Source organism: Solanum dulcamara, chromosome 11 (genome assembly GCF_947179165.1).
Source record: "Solanum dulcamara chromosome 11, daSolDulc1.2, whole genome shotgun sequence".
NCBI classification, from domain to species: Eukaryota; Viridiplantae; Streptophyta; class Magnoliopsida; order Solanales; family Solanaceae; genus Solanum; species Solanum dulcamara.
The window spans coordinates 55,277,396-55,297,202 of NC_077247.1; the positions used below are offsets into that span (position 1 = coordinate 55,277,396).

Consider the following 19,807-nt stretch of genomic DNA (forward strand, 5'->3'; position numbering starts at 1 on the left):
AATGCTAGATGTTTTCTCTCTTCGAATTATGCTTGAAACTCGAATAGCTTCTAACTTATTTTGGAAAACTATTCATGACTTTATTCATAGCGTATAGCGGGAGGTCTAGTGCACCGGACTGCCCTTTTTTATTCTTGACCTTATTCATGTTTTAGGAAATACTGCACTAGTTAAGAAGACTCCTTTGCATGTGTTTAATAAGAAAATGGTTGTTTTCTTGATAATGCAGGTTCCGTGTATTTTGGGGGTTAATATAACTGATGTGGATGTGATAGAATTTCTTTAACAGGTTTGTACATTGACACTAACCAGTTCTCATATTTCACTCCTTCATTTAATTAACTCTAATCTTGCTTAAATGTCGTGTTATATTGTTCTCTGAATAATGTATTTGCAACCCACTTAACTAACTCTCTTGTTTTAACGTTACTCCTTCCTCCAATTAAAGCCTCATTTTAATTTATTCCACCCCTCATTTTTCTTTTGATTATACATCAACAAGAACCGGAGGAGATGAAGCCGAAGGTTGCCAATGGAATTCTGGAAGATTGTGCTTTTATACACTTTTTTCCTTTATACGTTATCTTTAGACAAACTTCTGTTATTCACTTCTTATATTAGTTTTCCATTTCAATTTCCCCTTACAGCAACAATAAAGATGAAGACAAATGTATAGTTGCTTATACTTCAAGCCACTCTATTTGATCATTGCTATGTGGAATCCATTCAGCGCCAAGTTTAAGGTAAACCACTTAGGTGACATTTGTTTACAGTTTTAAAAATTGACTTTTTAACTTAGAGTTCAACTTTTCGCATAATCCGAAAAAGTGATTGGCTTACATTACTTTTCTATTTTCTAATTCCGATAATGTAATAGGAAGTTCCTACAATTGTTTCTGACCAAAATGAGAACTTCATTGTTCAAATTGAAGTAATCTTTACATAAATGTATGTATAAAGATAAAACGGACGAACAAGGTGATTTTTGATGACGTTGAAAGTTGATGTATATGTCTCTGTTTGGTTTAAATTCAAGAGTTTTTGGAAGTTTGCGAGCTTAGATGCAATTTGCTTTATTATAAAAGCTAGCTGTTACTATGCTTTTCATTAGGAGCTTAAAAGGATTTAGTTTCTTTAAAAAGTAACATTGATGGTCTTTATCTTTCTTAGTTTTATTGATAAATATTAGTGTTTTGTAGTGATGAATGTTGAGGTTCAAGAAATAATGTTGTTCCTTCTCTGTTTTATCCCTAATTTTAATCACTGTATTGAATTCATGATCATTATATTCTTCTGTGTTGAAATGAATCTACCTTTCCTCACTGAATTCATTTATTATGTTATTGTTTAAGTTGGTTGACATAGCATGTCCTCTCTAGGTGGAATATAATATGGATTCTTTGTACATGTATGGAGAATCCTCAGCATTCTCTAACATTGAATAAAAGGAGCGAAAACTGCACTAGATCTGGTGCTGGAATACTTTCTGATTTACTGGCCATCTGTAGCTATTTTAGTAACTTGGTGTAGAGATTCCATATTAGTGCTTTTTATGGAGTTTATATTGCAATCACATTTCTTTTGGCAATTGTACTACTGTTAATCGCAAAAAGGATACAGACTCACTTAATCATGAATACAGATCTGTACATGTATCAATTATATTACTCACATATCTACTCTGTTCCTCCAGCGTATCTCTTTATAGAAGCAAGTCTTTGGTTAGTATTTCGTGAACACATGGCTTGGATTAGTTTCTATGTGGAAATAGCGGCTTGAATTTATATTCAAGTGATTTGTTTTAGGAATTATTTTATGCATGTTCGAGTTATACAGTCCCTGAATTTTTATTATTTATTTTTAACTTTCTAATGCGTATGGATGCTATAACGATGAGTTTTAACAGTGCTTCTGACATGGACCAGCAAAGTAGTTGAACCTAAACTGCCCAAGATCTTTATATGATTTGACCTTTGTGGAATTTAAGGTGAGATTTTTTGTTGACATTTATTTTTTAGTTGTTTTGGGGTTGGGAAACGAGCGTGGGTCTTTGGATTTACTTTTGTAGAATTCAGTTTGTGTTAGGGCTTGTCTCGTGAGAATTGGTTTGGGTTGTTTTCTCAAAAAATAATTCACAACTTATATAATGGGTGAGGGACTAACTTTTTACTAACACCTAGCATAATCTAATATTGGACACCAGTAAAGCACAAAGTAGGGAAGCCACCTTAGTTTGCTTATAGTGAAAATGTAAGAAACAGAATATCACAGGAAGATCTCGCTAGAGAAGTTCCAGTAGATGGAAGCTTACCAGGAAAGTGAATGTTGCTGTCAGAAAAATGACCAGATAGAGGTGCAAGTACAGGAATAATCACCGAAAAGAGGCTCGATGATTTGGGAACGCTCACGCGACACGACAAGACAACCATTTGAAAATAGTCACGACTTTGTTAGAAAGTTATAGGAAAGAGGCGTGTCTCTATTAGAATGGTTGTTAGAGAGAGGCTGATATTACTGAACTGTCATTGGAAAGAGGTCTTCTTGACCAGTTGCCAAAAAGAGGCATGTTCAATCTGGAACGACCACCGGAGAAAGATAAGATACTGAATAGAAAAGGGCCGATTGTAAATGGTGACAGCCTTTGGCTAAGGCTGCCTGTCAACAGGTTTAACCTGTATGAGATACAGTCCACATCTGTAATGACCTTGAGGGTGATTTTCGTAAATTTGTACAAAACATGCGTGAACAGTAACACGCGTGAACAGTAACTTTTTGGGCAGAAAATGCCCCTTTCTTCCCATTTCAATATTTTTTCAACATTTGTTTGAGTTCTTGAGGTGATTTGAGAAGAGATTTTCGAGGCAAAGCGTTGGGTAAGTGATTTTTGACCTAAAACCTTCCTTTTTCATTAAGTTTTTTGACGATTTTAACTCTTAAATTTTAGTTTCAAACCCCAAAAATCCTTGTTTCTTCCCTAATCCGAATTTAAGGAAAATTGTGATTTCCAACTCGTTTTGAGCTCTATTTTTATGGGTTTTTCAACCATGAGTTCCTTATTACCAATAGAATGGGATTGTTCAATAAATTTACAGATTTGACCCTTTTCGAAAATAGTTAATTTTTGGACCATTTTACCCCCGGTTCCGAAACCTATCAATATGGGTGTCATTGGACTCCTTGTGACGTGTATGTTTCATTGTTGATAGTGGATTGTCATTCCGGGCGCTGAATTCGAGATTTGCTTGTCCGGTGGAGGTATTTGAGTGCGGTTTCGGCAATTGAGGTAGGTTTGGCTATCTTTCTTTGAGATTGAGATGGGGTAATTAATCATTCATATGTTATAGACTTTGGGATGGGGTTGTAGTATGAGTGGAGAATGTTATATATATTATGATGTCCGTGTGGAGGCTTATTTATTAATGTGTTGTCGTGATGGGGTTTATTTGTATTACATAGCCCGTGTGGGGGCCTTATTTGTTATCTTATTTGCTTTGAGAGCATGTGAATTATGATTTGCCTAAGAGAGAGGCTTGCGTATATTATTTGACTTGTGATGCCGCCTGAGAGATTGAGTTGGGGGTTTTGAGCATACTTGAGTATTGAAATATTGTTGAGAAATGGGTGAATATTTAAATGAAAGTGTGTTCTTCCCGTTACTATTTATTGAGGGTGAATATCATGTGTAGGTTAAGTTTTGAGAACTTTGAACATTATATCACATGTGAGTTGATTATTACTTCCATGCATATGTGTTTTGATGCATTCATCCTCATTCATCACATCATGAAACATGGGAAGTTGAGAAATATGGAAATTCTAATTGAGAAAGAAAATGAAACACCTTTAAACCTTTGTATCTTGAGTCCCTGACCGAGGCAGTTTTCCGGCAGGGTAGTGGATGCATTGTGATCCCAACCTTTGTATCTTGAGTCCCTGACCGAGGCAGTTTTCCGGCAGGGTAGTGGATGCATTGTGATCCCTTGACCACGAGGAGGTGGCAAGGATAATGAGATATTGTGATTGAGGTATATGGTCTGCGAGACCCCCATGGGTCCTGCTTGGTAGCACAGCTCGGCAGGTGTATACGACAGGCTGTGCGACAGTCTTGATTCCACCGTACCACCACATCATTGCATCATCATATTGCATTGCATTGCATTGACATTTGTGCTGCTTGAATTATTTGATTAATTGTGATTATGAGTTGTTATTATACTTTATTCGTGCCACTATATATATAAACTGGCGGCACCGATGCCGAAGTGGGACTTTTCTATATGCAGGCGGAAGCGTTCCTTAGTTTATTTCATAGGTTTGATTAATTCCTTATACTCAGTCAGCTAAAACCTACTGAGTACATGTGAATTGTACTCACCCCTACTTCTGTATCCTTTTTTGATGCAGATACTAGTCGGGGTACCCCACGTGGCAGTTAATATTCTAGCGGATTGTGTAATTCTCAGATTAGTGGTGAGGTCCCCGAATTCGGATCGTCACTAGTCTATCTTTATTTTTCAGTCTTTTGTATCATTCAGAGACTTATGTTGTATCTTCAGATTCGAACCTTGTATTAGATGCTCTTTATACTTATGACACCAGGTTTTGGGATAATTTCTTCATTGTTTTTTTTTATTATTATTTAAATCGTGGAATCACTTTCCCCTTTGGGAGTCTTGTATGAATTTTATTTTTAGGGTTACACATCATATTGGGTTTTGAGATGTGTGCCATCATGACCTCAGTTTTTGGATCGTGACAACATCTTAGAGGAACTAGCTTCATTTGAACACTTTAACACTACTCTAACATTCTAACAGTTTTAATAAATACTAGAAATTTATTAATTTGAATGAGGGGATTAACGAAAAGCTAGAATAGGCTCGGAGGAAGTGACAATTTTCTTATTTTTCTTTGAAGAGTGGAGGTAGTGGTAGAACATGTAATCAGTGGACTGTGTTTGGTTCCTCTTAGTTTTCGACAGCAGATCATGGACTAGATCAAACTTGAGAAGTGGTGCACTTTTTAGGATTACTGAATTTTCTTTCACCTGATTACATGTCTGATTATGTAGACATTTTGCTATGAACTGGAAAGGAAGCTATTGACTTCAATGGCTTGCTATTTGTTAAAAAGGCTGCTCAGCAACAGCTCAGAATTTCCACTTTGTTTGACTTATCACCACAAAGAAAACAACTGAAAGGTGGGTGGGGCTTGGTACATATATACATATTCAACAAATAAATGTATGTATTAAATGTAACACTAGCTTTTGGTGGTAGTATACACACACGCACATACACACATGAAAAATAGGAAAATGGAACGGATTGTAAAGTTTCCATGTAAAGGCAGAGTAGCTCACTGGTTATAGAATATAAAGAAATACGACGATAATAAAATAGGTAATTTGATTGTAACATTATTCATTTGTTGAGATGATTAAATTTGTATGTCCCACTCTCTAACCCTTTCTTTTTTGATCTATTGAGTAATAATAGTCACTTTTCGGATCAAATTGAAGGCCGCGACATTTTTAAATTAAACTATTAATTTAGGGTATTTTTGTTCAATTTTGCATAGTTTATGGATATTTTTGATCATTTTTTGAATATAAAATTATTATTTTACTTGATTGTTTTGAAATATAAGATTATCAGAGTAGAGAAATTAAAATTGTCACATGAATTGAGAGAAGAGTGCAACAATTAACATTCATGAAACTAAAAAGGAAAAGAAACTTTTTCCCAGTTTGGTTTAATTTCGTGTGCCAAATACCCATATATAATATATTTAGATTATACATTACCTTGTTGTTTTAGTATTAAGTTTCATAATTAACTAACGGGATGATAGAATCATCTAGGATCAAATATAATACTAATTAATTGATGCTTACATTTTGTTTTTGCTCTTATTGTAAGATGTTCATGTACATCTCAATCTTAGGGCTTCATTTGCAATATATATATGTATCCTCCACCTTTTTTTTGGTTCTTCATCTTCTGTTGTGCTTCCTTTTTGTCTGGCCATTCTAACTATGGAGTTGTATGCTTCCTTTACACCAGTGACATCAAAATACAGAATTTAGATGCAGTGACATCAAAATACAGAATTTAGATGATATGCATGCTTTCCCAACAAGCTTTGGCTTCAAAGGAGAGGCTCTTAGCTATATTTCTTATGTTTCTTTGTTGTAAATTGTTACTAAAACTCACTGGAGGCCAAATGAATATCGTAAGGTAGTTAAGGTAAAGTTCTATTGAGATTCAATTGGTAGTATCCATTAGGATAGGTATATAACTACTAACCTGGTGTTTGTTCTTGCCATTGTTTACAGGACGGCAAGTGTTGGTACCTTGGAATTGATGATTGTAGACAAGAGGTTGGTACAACATGTAATTTTGTATAAGCCTACTTGACACATGAGTTGAATATTGTTTGCTAATAAGGAAATTTGTTGGGATTTTTCTTTTTGCATTCATTGTTCGTGATGTATTTTACAACCAACCAGTTCGAAGGAAGCAAATGTTTTCCAAGTACTTCTAGTTTTCTCACAATTAATACAAATGAAAAATGTTGATTTACGTAGTTTACTTCTAAATCTGTACTCTGTCCTGTTTGATCTTTTGGTTTGCGTATATAATCTGGAAGCTCAAAGAGTGTATCACATTCTCTAAAAGAGTCTCTGCTAAGAATCGCCCTTGTGCATCCTAGTGTCTCCTTCAAAATTGTTGATATTGAAAGGTCTGTCTCTGTTATACCAGCTCCCTTAGGATATTTCGTGTCAGGTTTCTTAGATTTTGTTCATTTGCATGCAGTGAGTATGACCTGCTTTGCACACGTGGTTCTCCTTCCCCATTGCCGCTATTGTCCAGTGGGTTTGGGATTCATATGAGTTCCCTTAATAATTTGAATGCAATCGATGGTTCATTCAAGCTCACTAGATACATCTTAGGTTGTGATGTTTACACAGTGAAGGTATACAGGCCCAAATTGATGGATAATCTAGGTGAGAAGTTATCTTTTCTGCACCTTGTTTCTCTAAAAATCATTGTTTAATTTGCAGGTCCTTCAATAGATCTGTATCCACTTATGTCAGTATATTTTCCTGAACAAAGAAAATGAAAACCTAATCTTTGGTTAGCATTTACTATATTGGATTCTTGTTTTTCACGGTGTTTTTGTTTCCCTTGACCTTCATAATGGAGATACCAATTCAAGATTTGCTTCCAAAGGACCAATACATAAATTACTTAATAACCTAACTACTGTTATTCACTTATATTAGTTTTCCATTTCAATTTCCCCTTACAGCAACAACAAAGATGAAGACAAATGTATAGTTGCTTATACTTCAAGCCACTCTATTTGATCATTGCTATGTGGAATTCATTCAGCGCCAAGTTTTAAGGTAAACTACTTAGGTGACATTTGTTTTTCAGTTTTAAAAATTGACTTTTTAACTTAGAGTTCAACTTTTCGCATAATCCAAAAAGGTATTTGATTTACATTACTGTTCTATTTTCTAACTCTGATAACGTAATAGGAAGTTCCTACAATTGTTTCAGACCAAAATGATAACTTCATTGTTCAAATTGAAGTAATCTTTACAAAAATGTATGTATAAAGATAAAACGGACGAACAAGGTGATTTTTGATGATGTTGAAAGTTGATGTATATGTGTCTGTTTGGTTTAAATTCTTAGAGTTTTTGGAAGTTTGCGAGCTTAGATGCAATTTGCTTTATTATAAAAGCTAGCAGTTACTATGCTTTTCATTTGGAGCTTAAAAGGATTTAGTTTCTTTAAAAAATTACATTGATGATCTTTACCTTTCTTAGTTTTATTGATAAATATTAGTGTTTTGTAGTGATGAATGTTGAGGTTCAAAAAATAATGTTGTTCCTTTTCTATTTATCCAGTATTTAAATCACTATATTGCATGCACAATCATTATATTCTTTTGTGCTTAAATGAATTTGCCTTCCCTCATGAATTCATTTATTATGTTATTATTTAAATTGATTGACATAGCGTGTCCTATCTTGTTTGAATGTAATATGGATGATTTTTACATGTATGGAGAAATCCTCAGTATTCTCTAACATTGAATGAAAGGAGCGAAAACCACACTGAATCAGATGGTGGTATACTTTCTGATTTACTGGCCATCTGTAGCTATTTTAGTAGTTTAGTGTAGAGATTTCATACATTAGTGCTTTTATGGAATTTATACTGCAATCACTTTGTTCTAACTTTATTTATCTGGTAACATTAGTTATCCCCCCTCTTAAAAGTAAAGTCATGGGGTTTGATTTTCTTGATTGCCTTCAAAAATACATTCGTAATAGGTTAAGTAAATGACACTCGATCTGAATTCTATTGAACATTTTTAAGTTTGATAAATTTGAATTACCTCTCAAATTTTGAGAGTTCTAACTTTAAATATTTTTTTTTGAAAAAATTGCAGATTTGCTTGTTGCATGAATTGTCTAATTCACTGTCAATTTCAGAATTGAATATGATATTTGAAAAATAAAAGAATTTTGATACATTTTCCTTCTTAAGCAGTAAGAGAACCGTCTTAGTCGTGCAAGCTCGAGTTTTTATCCAATAATTAGTTGAATTTATATTTAAGTGATATTTCTTTAAGAATTATATTTGCATGTTTGAGTTATACAATTCCTGAATTTCTATAGTTTATTTTTTACATTTTAATGCTTGTGGATATGCTATAATGCAAGGTGTTAATTCAATTTTATTGCTATATGTAGAGAGATTCTTTGGTGGACATACAATTAAGAATATAAACTTTACAAGCGTGGTTACATAAATTCTTTAATAGTATCCAATTAGGGACATTTCTTAGAATTCATGAAAGAAGAGCCTCAGATCTCAATGATAATTAGTTTAATTGCTAATTTAAGAGTAGAAATTGTACGAAACAATTGAAGAAATTGGATCTTTCAGACTTCTTTTTTTTTAAGGCTAATCATTTCAAGGTAACTATGCAAAATCTCTAATGATTTTTAGAACTCCAAACATAAGATGTAAGTTAATCTTTGTTTATTTTATATATTAAGACATCTCTTTGCGTCATTTTGTAATTATGATCGTGATAACGTATTCTACAATTGTTTGATATGGTTGTATTTATATTCGCCTATGGTGTATTTGGTATAATTAAAAGTATAATCTCTTTTTTATTAATTCACTGTTAAGTGTTGATGATTGTTTTTCATGTCTGGTCTATGAACATAGTGCTTTTTTTGTACTCTATATGTCTTGGAATTATGAACACTTCGCTATTCAAAAAGTGACTAATTATTTTACATAAATACTACGTTTCATTTAAAATGATTGCAATACTCAATAATATAAAAAAAAATTGTTGTCGTGCGAAGCACTTACTAATTTACTATAAGTTAAATAAAACAATACTAAATATTTTTAATGGAGATTAAGGTTACTAAGAATAGATGTACAACTATGAAGTTAAAATATGGTTACTTTAGACTAAATTTTATATTTAAGTTTTAAAAAATCTATGTAATATGTATAAAATAATAATTTATAATCTTATAACAGGATTAAAATTTCAAATCACAATCAACCTATAAAAATTTGCACAAAATTAAATAATTTAAGTTATATATAATGACAAAATTTTACATTATCAATGGAATACAATCTTCTTATTAAAAAATAAACGGAAAAGGGGCAAAATTACTTTCGAACTATTCGAAATAGCTCAGATATACCCTTCAACTATTTTTGGAATCAAATATATTTCCGTCATTATTAAAAGAGACTATAAATATCTTGTCACTTAATGGTTGACTGTTAAAGCTAACGTGGCAGTGTCACATGAAAAAAATATCCACATGGATGACCATGTCAACCTCTCTCCTTCTTCCTCATTAGTTCAGGAGTATTTTTGACTTTTTTTTTATAATTTTAATTTTTTTCTAAATTTTCTACACCACCATATACCCCTCCCTCCGTGAACATAGTGCTTTTTTTGTACTCTATATGTTTTGGAATTATGAACACTTCGCTATTCAAAAAGTGACTAATTGTTTTACATATATATTACGTATCATTTAAAATGATTGTAATACTCAATAATATAAAAAAAATTAATTTGTTGCCGCACGAAGCACTGACTAATTTACTATAAGTTCAATAAAACAATACTAAACATTTTAAATGGAGATTACGGTTACTAAAAATAGATGTACAGTTCGACTATGAAGTTAAAATATGGTTACGTTAGACTAAATTTTATATTTAAGTTTTAAAAAATCTATGTAAAAAAATAAAATATTAATTTATAATTTGGATTAAAATTTCAAATCACAATCAACCTATAAAAATTTGCACAAAATTAAATAATTTAAGTTATATATAATGACAAAATTTTACATTATCAATGAAATAGAATCTTCTTATTAAAAAATAAACGGAAAAAGATCAAAATTACTTTTGAAATAGCTCAGATATACCCTTCAACTATTTTTGAGATCATATATATCCTCGCAATTATCAAAAGAGACCACAGATATCCTGTCACTTAACGGTTGATTGTTAAAACTAACGTGGCAGTGCCACATGAAAAAAAATATCCACATGGATGACCATGTCAACCTCTCTCCTTCTTCCTCATTAGTTCATGAGTATTTTTGACTTTTTTTTTTTATAATTTTAATTTTTTTTTCTAAATTTTCTACACCATCATATACCCCCTCCCTCCATAACTCACTCATTTTTTTTTAATTATAAATTATTATTTTTAATTTTTTTTTACAACACCACATACCCCAACCCCCACACACCCTCCCTGATTTTTTTAAAGGTTTTTATTTTTTTTTTCTGAATTTTCTACACCACCACATATCCAGCCCCCTACTCTCTCACTCCAAAAATATATTCTTAAAAAAGTTTGAATTTCTTTTTTTTGAATTTTTACAACACTCACCTCCATGACCCTTCCTCCCTATCCCACCATCCCCTCCAAAATTTTAAATTTTTTAAAAATAATTTTTTAGGGAGGGTTGAGGGGGGGAGAGTATGTGGTGCTATAGAATTTTTTTTAAAATAATAATTAACTATTAAAATATAAGTGGGTGGGGTTGTGGAGGGAGGGGGTATGTGGTGGTGTAGGAAAATTAGAAAAAAATATATATAAAAAAGGGGGTAAATAATACCCCTGAAGTAAAGAGGAATAGGGAGAGAAACTGATGTGACCATTCACGTGGATATATTTTTTTTCGTATGGCACTGTCACGTCAGCTTTAACGGTCAATTGTTAAGTAAAAGGGTATTTGTGGTCTCTTTTGATAACGATGAGGATATATATTTGATACCAAAAATAGTTGAAAGATATATTTAAACTATTTCGAATAGTTCGAGGGTAATTTTAATCCCTTTTCAAAAAATAAATAAGTACTAGAATAAAATTTACAAAAAATAATATATTTTGTACTGACTAGTTTTTTATTTTTTTCTACATGTATTAACAAGTTCGAAAACTATATATGTAAAAAAAATACTAGAATAAAAATTTCACATTAATGCAATAAACTCTTCTTATTTTTTTTTTAATAAATAAGTACTTAGAATAAAAACTTACAAAAAAATAATATATTTTGTATTAACTGTTTTTTTTTTCGCGTGTATTAACTAGTTCAAAAACTATAAAAGAGACACCACCTGGGCACTTTAGAACTCCCCACCATCATATTACGGAAGTAGTACGCTACCGGCGCATCTTAGAGTACGCCACCGGATTGCTGATCTTAACTGTTCCGGTGACGATGTCCGATCAAAGCCCTAAATCAATTTTCCCGGTGATCATCTTCTCAAGTAATGCTACTGTTCTTCCCATTATCTTGCTAATTATTGGCATTGCACATATAAAGGAAATTCAAGAAATCTTGGAATTCTTGCATGCATTCTTTTTAAGAAAAAAGCAAGAACATTAAGCGATTGGTATTCTTAAAAGCATGTGTTAAGGATGTTCTGGAATTATGTTGTCCGATCAAAACCCTAAACCCTAAATCAATTTTCCCGCCGTTCTATCTGCTCAAGTAATACTATCTTGGTATTCTTCCATCCATTAAAAAAGAAAGAAGGAAAAATCGAGAACTTGATATTGTAAGATTTTCTTGGAATTCTTGCATGCAAGCTTTTAAAAGAAAAGATGGGAGCATTAAGCGAATGTCTGAGGCTATTTGGAGTTCACACAGTCTAGATGCTGGTGCCACCAAGGTGTAATTTACCCTTTCAAGTGTCAATAATCTTTATGAATTTACTAGATATTGAATGGAAGTCCCCACTCGCACAACTCAAAAAAAAACTAAGTAGTTTAATTAAAAGAAGTTGTGATTTGTAGTATATGAATGAAGACACTCAATTGTACAGACTTTCTTAAACACCCTCATTGGTTAGTCTCTTTTACATGGTCTGAACTTTTTGATTTTTATTGTTTCTTAAAAGTTAAAATTGTGCCATGTACGAGAATGAGGGATTATATTTTTATTTCTGATTTTGTTAATGTTTTGTGGGTCAATCATCTCATCATCTGTTAGTTTGAATCTATTTGCTTCTTCATTCATCAGATAACCAAGCGTATCGTGTTGAATTTGCTTTCGAAGCCCTTCTCTCTTCTGAGTGTTCTTAGTAGGTTCACAATAATTTCCCTTGCCTGAAAGACATTTATCATAATTATTTAGATACGCTCTGAAAGCGTATAACATGTTAAATTATACTGATAGTATCACGAAATTTTACTGAAATCCGCAATGATAGTTGGTGTTGGAGGAGGGTTGATAGGTGGTGAAAGTGTGCCTAGTACTAACTTGAAGAATTTAGGCATGAATTCTTGAGCTAAAGAGCTAGATTCAATCCCAGGAATTTGCTTCAATGATGATAGAAATGTCGTCTATGGGAAAACTCAGATTAGAACAGAGTACAAACAGGGACTTTTTTGGTCAAATAAATTTGTTAAGACTTATGGACTGACCTAATTGGTTTTTTCTTGAATGTCAATGACTTTGTTATCCCAATTGGTCAAGTGGGATCTCATGAAACTCATCAATTTTGGGCAAAAGTTGGTCTCTGATCATTTGTAGGGCTAATTAGAGATATTTGTGTCTTTTTACATTGTAGGGCTAATTAGAGATAAAAGTTGGTCTCTGATCATTGTAGGGCAAAAGTTGGTCTCTGATCTCGTGAACTCATCAATTTTGGGCAAAAGTTGATTGCATGCATTACTCAACTAATAGGCTGTTTGACCATTTGTGTTCATTGGTATCTTTTTACAGATGTTCAGTGGTTACTTTCATCTTCTGTTATGCTTCCGGTTCATCTGGCCCTTCTAACTATGGGTTCGAATGCTTGCTTTACACTAGCAACATCAAAATACTGCAATTTAGATGATATACATGTTTTCCCAGCAAGCTTTGCCCTAAAGGAGAGGCTGTAAGCTCTACTTTTGATGTTTCTTTGTTGGAAATTGTTACTAAAACTTACGGAAGTATCCATTAGGATAGATATAAAACTACTAACGTGGTCTTTGTTCTTGCCATTGTTTACAGGAAAAGTGTTTGCACCTTGGAATTGATGATTGTAGACAAGATGTTGGTAAAATAGGTAATTCTATATAAGCCTACCTGATAAAAGAGTTGACTGCTGACTGCTAATAAGGAAATTTGTTGGGATTTTTCTTTTTGCAGTCATTGTTCGTGATGTATTTTACAACCAACCAGTTCGAAGGAAGCAAATGCACTCCAAGTACTTCTAGTCTTCTCACAATTCAATCAAATATACTGCTAAAGCTTACTGTCCTGATTGATCTTTTGGTTTGCATATATAATCTGGCAGCCCAAAGAGGGTCTTGCATTCTATGAAGTGTCTCTGCTAAGAATCGCCCTTGTGCATCCTAGTGGCTCCTTCAAAATTGTTGATATTGATAGGTCCGTCTTTGTTATTCCAGCTAACTTAAGGATATTTCCTTTCTAGTTTCTTAAGATTTTGTTCATTTTCATGGCTTTGCACACGTGCTACTCCTTATCTGCTGCTGCTATTATCCAGTGTTTTTGGGATTCATCTGAGTTCCCTTAACAAATTGAATGCAAGTGATGGTTCATTAAAACTCTCAGGATACATCTCAGGTCTTGATGTTTACACGGTGAAAAGTATACAGGCCCAAAATTGATGGATGGATATGTGACAAGTTATCTTTTCTACACTTTCTTTCCCTAATAACTACTGTTTAATTTGTAGATCCTTCAATATTTTTGTATCCAATTATTTCAGTATATTTTCCTGAACAAAGAAAACTGTAAACTAATCTTTGGTTAGCATTTACTATATTGGATGCTTGTTTTTTACGCTTTTTTTGTTTTCCTTGACCTTTGTAATGCAGATATCAATTCAAGATTTGCTTCCAAAGGACCAATACATAAATTACTTAATAACATAGTGATGAGCAGCAAAGTCGATCTCAGTTGTATCCACTGTTTTATTGAACCTAAACTGCCCAAGATCTTTATATGATTTGACTTTGGAGCCTTCAATGACCTCTGTGGAATTTAAGGTGAGATTTTTTGTTGGTATTTATTTTTTAATTGTTTTGGGGTTGGGAAATGAGTGAGTCTTTGGATTTATTTTTGTAGAATTGAGTTTGTGTTGGGGCTTTTTTGTGAGAATTAGTTTGAGTTCCCTGTAAAAGATATTTCAAAACACCTAATCATTTTCTGAAACATTAATATGGGTGTAATAAATAGGTTAAAACTGGATAAACATCATTATTTATTACTCATTGTATTGGAATTCAAAGTATTATAAAGGACCGGACCCCCTGACCAGCAAGGCCTTGTGTCACAGCTGTTCCTGGAGTCCGTAGAGCAAAATAATCTTTCTGTTGTTATGGGAGAACAATGCAAACCCACGTTTCTAGCTTCTTGTGGTTGCAAAACCAAACTGGCCAATGTTAACAAGGACATTTTGTATATATTTGTTTTACTGATTGGTTCTTATTACAATGTGTTTTCTGCTTCTAAGACTGACATTCTTCCAGTTGGAACTTAATTTCCTGATTTTTGCTTACCCAATCATTCCCGACCTGATGGATTTAGAGTTACAACGACAAGTTTACCTGAATCTAGTATATCCAACGCAGAGTACAAATTTACATGCAAAAATTCATTACTTAGATCATTAGAAGTTGAATTCATAAAGTTTTAAATCTTGAATTCGGCTCATTAAACTCTAACAACAAACATTTCAAGAGAGCTAAGGGTTTTAGCTACATATTAAACTTTCTCCCAAGTCAAACTTTGGCAATCTATCAAAAAGAATGCAGAAAATATAATACATGTTAATTGCGTGTTCCCCGATAATGCAGAAATGATTAAGTGGATAAGGTACAAGAACATGACAAAAATGAGACTACAGCCGATTAACATGTAAAAAACTTGAGCATGAGTATGAAGCTGCTGTTTTGTTTGATGGGTGAGAATGTAATACAATCAATCGTCTTATGAGAGCCAGTAGTCGTCATCGCTATCATATTCTTGAATGGCTACACCTTTACCTTTGTTGTTACTTTTGCCAGTAGGTGTAGTAGAATCAGGTGTTGAACCATTCTTCACAGCAGGAGCTGAACTATCCTCTGTCGCCTTGTATGATAATACTTGTCTCTTTTGGGGTTTAGTGGTTCTTTTCTCATAAGTGATTTCATAGTAATAGGAGTCATTGACAAGCTGAACATCTAATTTTTATCCAAATACATTCTGCACGCTTATCATCGTTCACGGTTACCTTGTCAATACAGATGATGTCAAGAATTAACAACTTGTGCTTAGCTACATATTCCCCCATCCTTTTCCTCCAAGATATTATCCCTCCTTCTCACAAACGGCAGTGACCGGTGAGGCTCTTCAATGAATTCTTATGTTCCTTTGTTTGCTACTTCTGATGACAAGGGGGCACATGTTTTATATGAAAATTGATGCTATTTTTTCTCCTCTTAGTATGATGCTCCATTGTAGTATCATAAATATTTCTCTTCAAATGAATATTTTTATGACAACTCTTATTTCTTTTTTCCATGAGATTTACTTCCTTATATGTTTGTTATTCTTATAAGTTGTGTACTCCTAGTTTGAACTTTAGTCTAGTTTCCACTTTCCACCAAATATCCGTTGCTATAGGCATTTGGACCTGCTATGTTAAGGTGGATGACAATGGTAAGTATTAGATTCTTTGACATTGATCTAATGCATTTTGATGTGTAGAAAGTTATGCCCGATTTTATTATTTCACTTCATCTCCTGAAGTTGTACCTTCTTTTGAAGGATCTGGTGTCTCATGAGATGGACTGGTGCTGATGGGAAAAAGCTATGGTAATCTTTTTGAAAAACGTTGGACTGACATCATCTTTTTTATTGTATTGATGCTGCTTGTCCATAATTTATTTTGCCTGACAACTATGATGTTCATAACTTGGAATGGGATTGCATGCATTACTCAACTGATAGGCTGTTTAACTGTTTGTGTTCATTAGTATCTTTTCACAGATGTTCTTTTATTTATTATTTTGCAGTTTTACTTGTAATTGGGAAAAGTGATTTGGTTGTTCACAACACAAAATATTGATGCTTACATTTTTTTTTTGCTTTTATTGTAAGATGTTTATGTACATCGCATTTCTGGTGCTTCATTTTCAATAAAATACTTTCTTTACCTGTATCGCTTCCTCAAATAAAGGGGGAGGATATATATATGTATATATATGGAGCCAGACTAAGATAGTGGGCTAGGTGGCCTATCGGTTCTCCATAGTAGTCGTAGTCGCGCTCATTTGTCTTAACATATGATTTTGCATGGGATTACTGCTTATATTAGTTGGCCCAGTTTACTTTGGGTATCCTATTTTATCTATAGTAGTTAATGCTCATTTATCCCCGATCTTTCCTACCGTGACTTTATCGCTTTATCGCTTTATCGCTCTCATTATTCATATCTTTATATTGTCTGCTATATGCGTGGCTTTACTGACCTATGTCTTGTTTCCCTTGTTCTTCTCTCTTAAGCCGAGGGTCTTTCGGAAACAGCCGCCCTACCTTTTAAAGTGGGGGTTAGGTCTGCGTACACTCTACCCTCCCCAGACCCACATGGTGAGATTACACTGGGTTTGTTGTTGCTGTTGTATATATGGAGCCAGAGAGTGAGGGAGAGAGATGAAATATATTTTTTGTTGATCACTACTGCATGTAGAAATGTTTTGATTATTTGTTCTAGCTGAAGTTGAGTTGGAACATACTTATTGGTGCTTAGGTACTTTTAGCCCAGCTTATGGAGACAGTATGTGTGCCTGTTTCTTTCATATTCTGTTGTGCTTCCTTTTTGTCTGGCCTTTTAACTATGGTTTGGTATGCTTGCTTTACACCAGCTACATCAAAATAGAACCATTCAGATTATATGTACACTTCCCCAGCAAGCTTTGGCTTTGAAGGAGATGCTCTGAGCTTTATTTCGGACGTTTCCTTGTTGGAAATTGTTACTAAAACTCACGGGAGGCCAAATGGATATCGTAAGGTTTTGAAGGTAAAGTTCTTTTAAGTTTTAGTTGGTAGTATCCATTAGGATAGGTATAAAACTACTAACTTGGTCTTTGTTCTTGGAATTGATGATTGTAGACAAAGTGTTGGTACAACAGGTAATCCTTTATAAGCCCTACCTACCTGATACATGAGTTGATAATGTTTGCTTATAAGAAAATTTCTTGGGATTTTCTCTTTACAGTCATTGTCCGTGATGTATTTTACAACCAACCAGTTCGAAGGAAGCAAATACACTCCCAAGTACTTCTAGTGTTCTCAAAATTCAAACAAATAAATAATTTTGATTTACATACTTCTTAAGCTGTATTCTTTCATGATTGATCTTTTGGTTTGCATATATAATATGGAAGCCCAAAGAGGGTCTTGCATTCTCTGAAAGAGTCTCTGCTAAGAATACTCCTTGTGCATCCCAGTGGCTCCTTCAAAATTGTTGATTTTGAAAGGTCCGTCTTTGTTACACCAGCTAACTTAAAGATATTTCCTTTATGGTTTCTTAGATTTTGTTCATTTGCATGTAGTGTGGATTTCCAGCTTTGAACATGTGCTTCTCCTTCTCTATTGTCTAGTGGGTTTGGGATTCATCCTTCACAATTTGAATGGAAGCGATGGTTCATTGAAGCTCTTAGGATACATCTCAAGGCCCAAATTGATGGGTATACAGGTCCTGATGTTTACACAGTGGAGGTATACAAGCCCAAATTGATGGGTAAGAGATGTGATCAAGTTATCTATTCTACTCTTTGTTTCCCTAACAACCACTGTTTATTTGTAGGTCCTTCAATAGTTCTGTATCCACTTATTTCAGTTTATTTTCCTGAACAACGCAGTGTTATCAAATGCGAAAAGAGCAAAAAAGCTCTAAGGTTCATTGGGGCTTTAAGCGCAGAGCACAAATAAAGTGTGGGCTTTAATGAAAAAAGGCGCAAAGGGAGAAAAAGATACAAATATATATGTTTAGTCCAAAACCAATAATTATAAACATGAATGACAAATATATGACCAAGAAATTGAAAAAAAAGTATGATAAAGTGAAATATCAATTATTTAGTATCACTTCTTCAAAAGAGGCTCATTGGCAAGGAAAAGTTTGCCTTAGAACCTTGATGACCACACTTAAGCGCACATAAAGCGAGGCGAAGCGTTTAACACGTTTTGAGCCTCGCTTCAGGGCTTAAGCGTGCTTACAGCGCGCCTTTGACAACACTGGAACAAAGAAAACAGAAAACTAATCTTTGGTTAGCATTTACTATATCGGATGCTTCTTTTCTACGGTGTTTCTGTTTTCCTTGACCTTCGTAATGCAGATATCAATTCAAGATTTATTTCCAAAAGACCAATACATAAATTACTTCACATTCTCTTCCCTGTAGGCTGTAGCCACCCATCTGCCTCCCTAAAAGAAGTGGGGGGAGGGGGGGGGGGACAAATTGTGGAAGGTTGGTTAGTGGAAGAGAGAATTGCTGATGCATCAGATGGTGCAAAGCATTTCACTGTTATACCATCTTGTAGTTTTGTCACTTTCCTTTCTCTTTAGATTATCGTTGTTGAAGTATCCTCCTCGTCTATTGCTATTCCATTCCCTACTCCTCTTTTCAGATATAGCTGTGAATTATGAGATCAAGAAAAAGAGGTGCAGGGCCCAGTGTTGCAAAGCTACACTTCAGCTTCCTGCCCCGCAGCCAAAGAAACTGACTAGAGAGTGCACTGTTAGGAGAGAGATTCGATCTTCGCATAATATTCTGTGGGGAAGTGCTTCCAAATAGCATGATCCTGAGTCTGGATTCCTCTTGTCAGATTGAAATTTCAAGTCGGTCAATTGATCGATCTCTTGCTCATTGTACAGTTGGTGTAAACTGGAAATCGAGAAGCTCTGTGCAGCCCTTTCATTCAATGCCAGGTAAATTATCCTTTAGTGTTTGTTTGTATTAATAATCAACGATGTCAGAAAATGTATGCAACTAGTTAATGTTATTTTCCACCGTGCAGAAACTAGAGCTGTATGAAGACTGCAGCATTCTGCAAAAGCTATTTGCTCAGAGCTTCCACAGCAGTCGTCCCATCAGTGTGATCAATCTTCCACCCAAGTTGTGGTGACAGTGTATTCTCTGATGAAAGGTAAAGTTATCAAATTTCTTGGGAGGATTAGGTCACTTTCCGGTGTTATCTCAATCAAATATG

At 33.9% G+C, this 19,807-nt stretch overlaps 1 protein-coding gene across 3 annotated transcripts; it reads left to right on the forward strand.

Moving 5' to 3' along the window:
* The first annotated feature begins 168 nt into the window (after positions 1-168).
* Positions 169-18,841, forward strand: LOC129873862 (uncharacterized). Of its 3 annotated transcripts, XR_008762790.1 has the most exons (13): positions 6,830-6,978; positions 7,067-7,411; positions 11,686-11,864; positions 13,325-13,481; positions 13,598-13,652; positions 13,736-13,793; positions 13,884-13,975; positions 14,428-14,598; positions 16,361-16,408; positions 17,458-17,612; positions 17,811-17,869; positions 17,980-18,313; positions 18,402-18,841. XR_008762790.1 is itself a non-coding variant. In XM_055949056.1 (5 exons), the coding sequence occupies exons 1-4, from the start codon at positions 6,118-6,120 to the stop codon at positions 7,076-7,078; spliced, it is 339 nt and encodes a 112-aa protein (XP_055805031.1). In that variant the 5' UTR covers positions 6,098-6,117; the 3' UTR covers positions 7,079-7,411; positions 8,470-8,591. The 3 variants fall into 3 exon arrangements, 1 of the variants encoding a protein (XP_055805031.1); XM_055949056.1 differs by lacking the exons at positions 11,686-11,864; positions 13,325-13,481; positions 13,598-13,652; ... (6 more) ...; positions 17,980-18,313; positions 18,402-18,841 and adding exons at positions 6,098-6,239; positions 6,338-6,382; positions 8,470-8,591 and having other exon boundaries at positions 6,819-6,978; XR_008762789.1 differs by lacking the exons at positions 6,830-6,978; positions 7,067-7,411; positions 11,686-11,864; ... (8 more) ...; positions 17,980-18,313; positions 18,402-18,841 and adding exons at positions 169-289; positions 648-743; positions 1,907-1,974.
* The last annotated feature ends 966 nt before the right edge of the window (positions 18,842-19,807 follow it).

What these genes read in the sequence shown, in the direction of transcription:
- LOC129873862 (XM_055949056.1), top strand. Translation starts at nt 6,118, where the DNA reads ATGATATGCATGCTTTCCCAACAAGCTTTGGCTTCAAAGGAGAGGCTC. An exon ending in GGCCAAATGAATATCGTAAG is followed by an intron (nt 6,240 to 6,337) that starts GTAGTTAAGGTA and finishes CATTGTTTACAG; the next exon opens with GACGGCAAGTGTTGGTACCT. An exon ending in TTGATGATTGTAGACAAGAG is followed by an intron (nt 6,383 to 6,818) that starts GTTGGTACAACA and finishes ATTTGCATGCAG; the next exon opens with TGAGTATGACCTGCTTTGCA.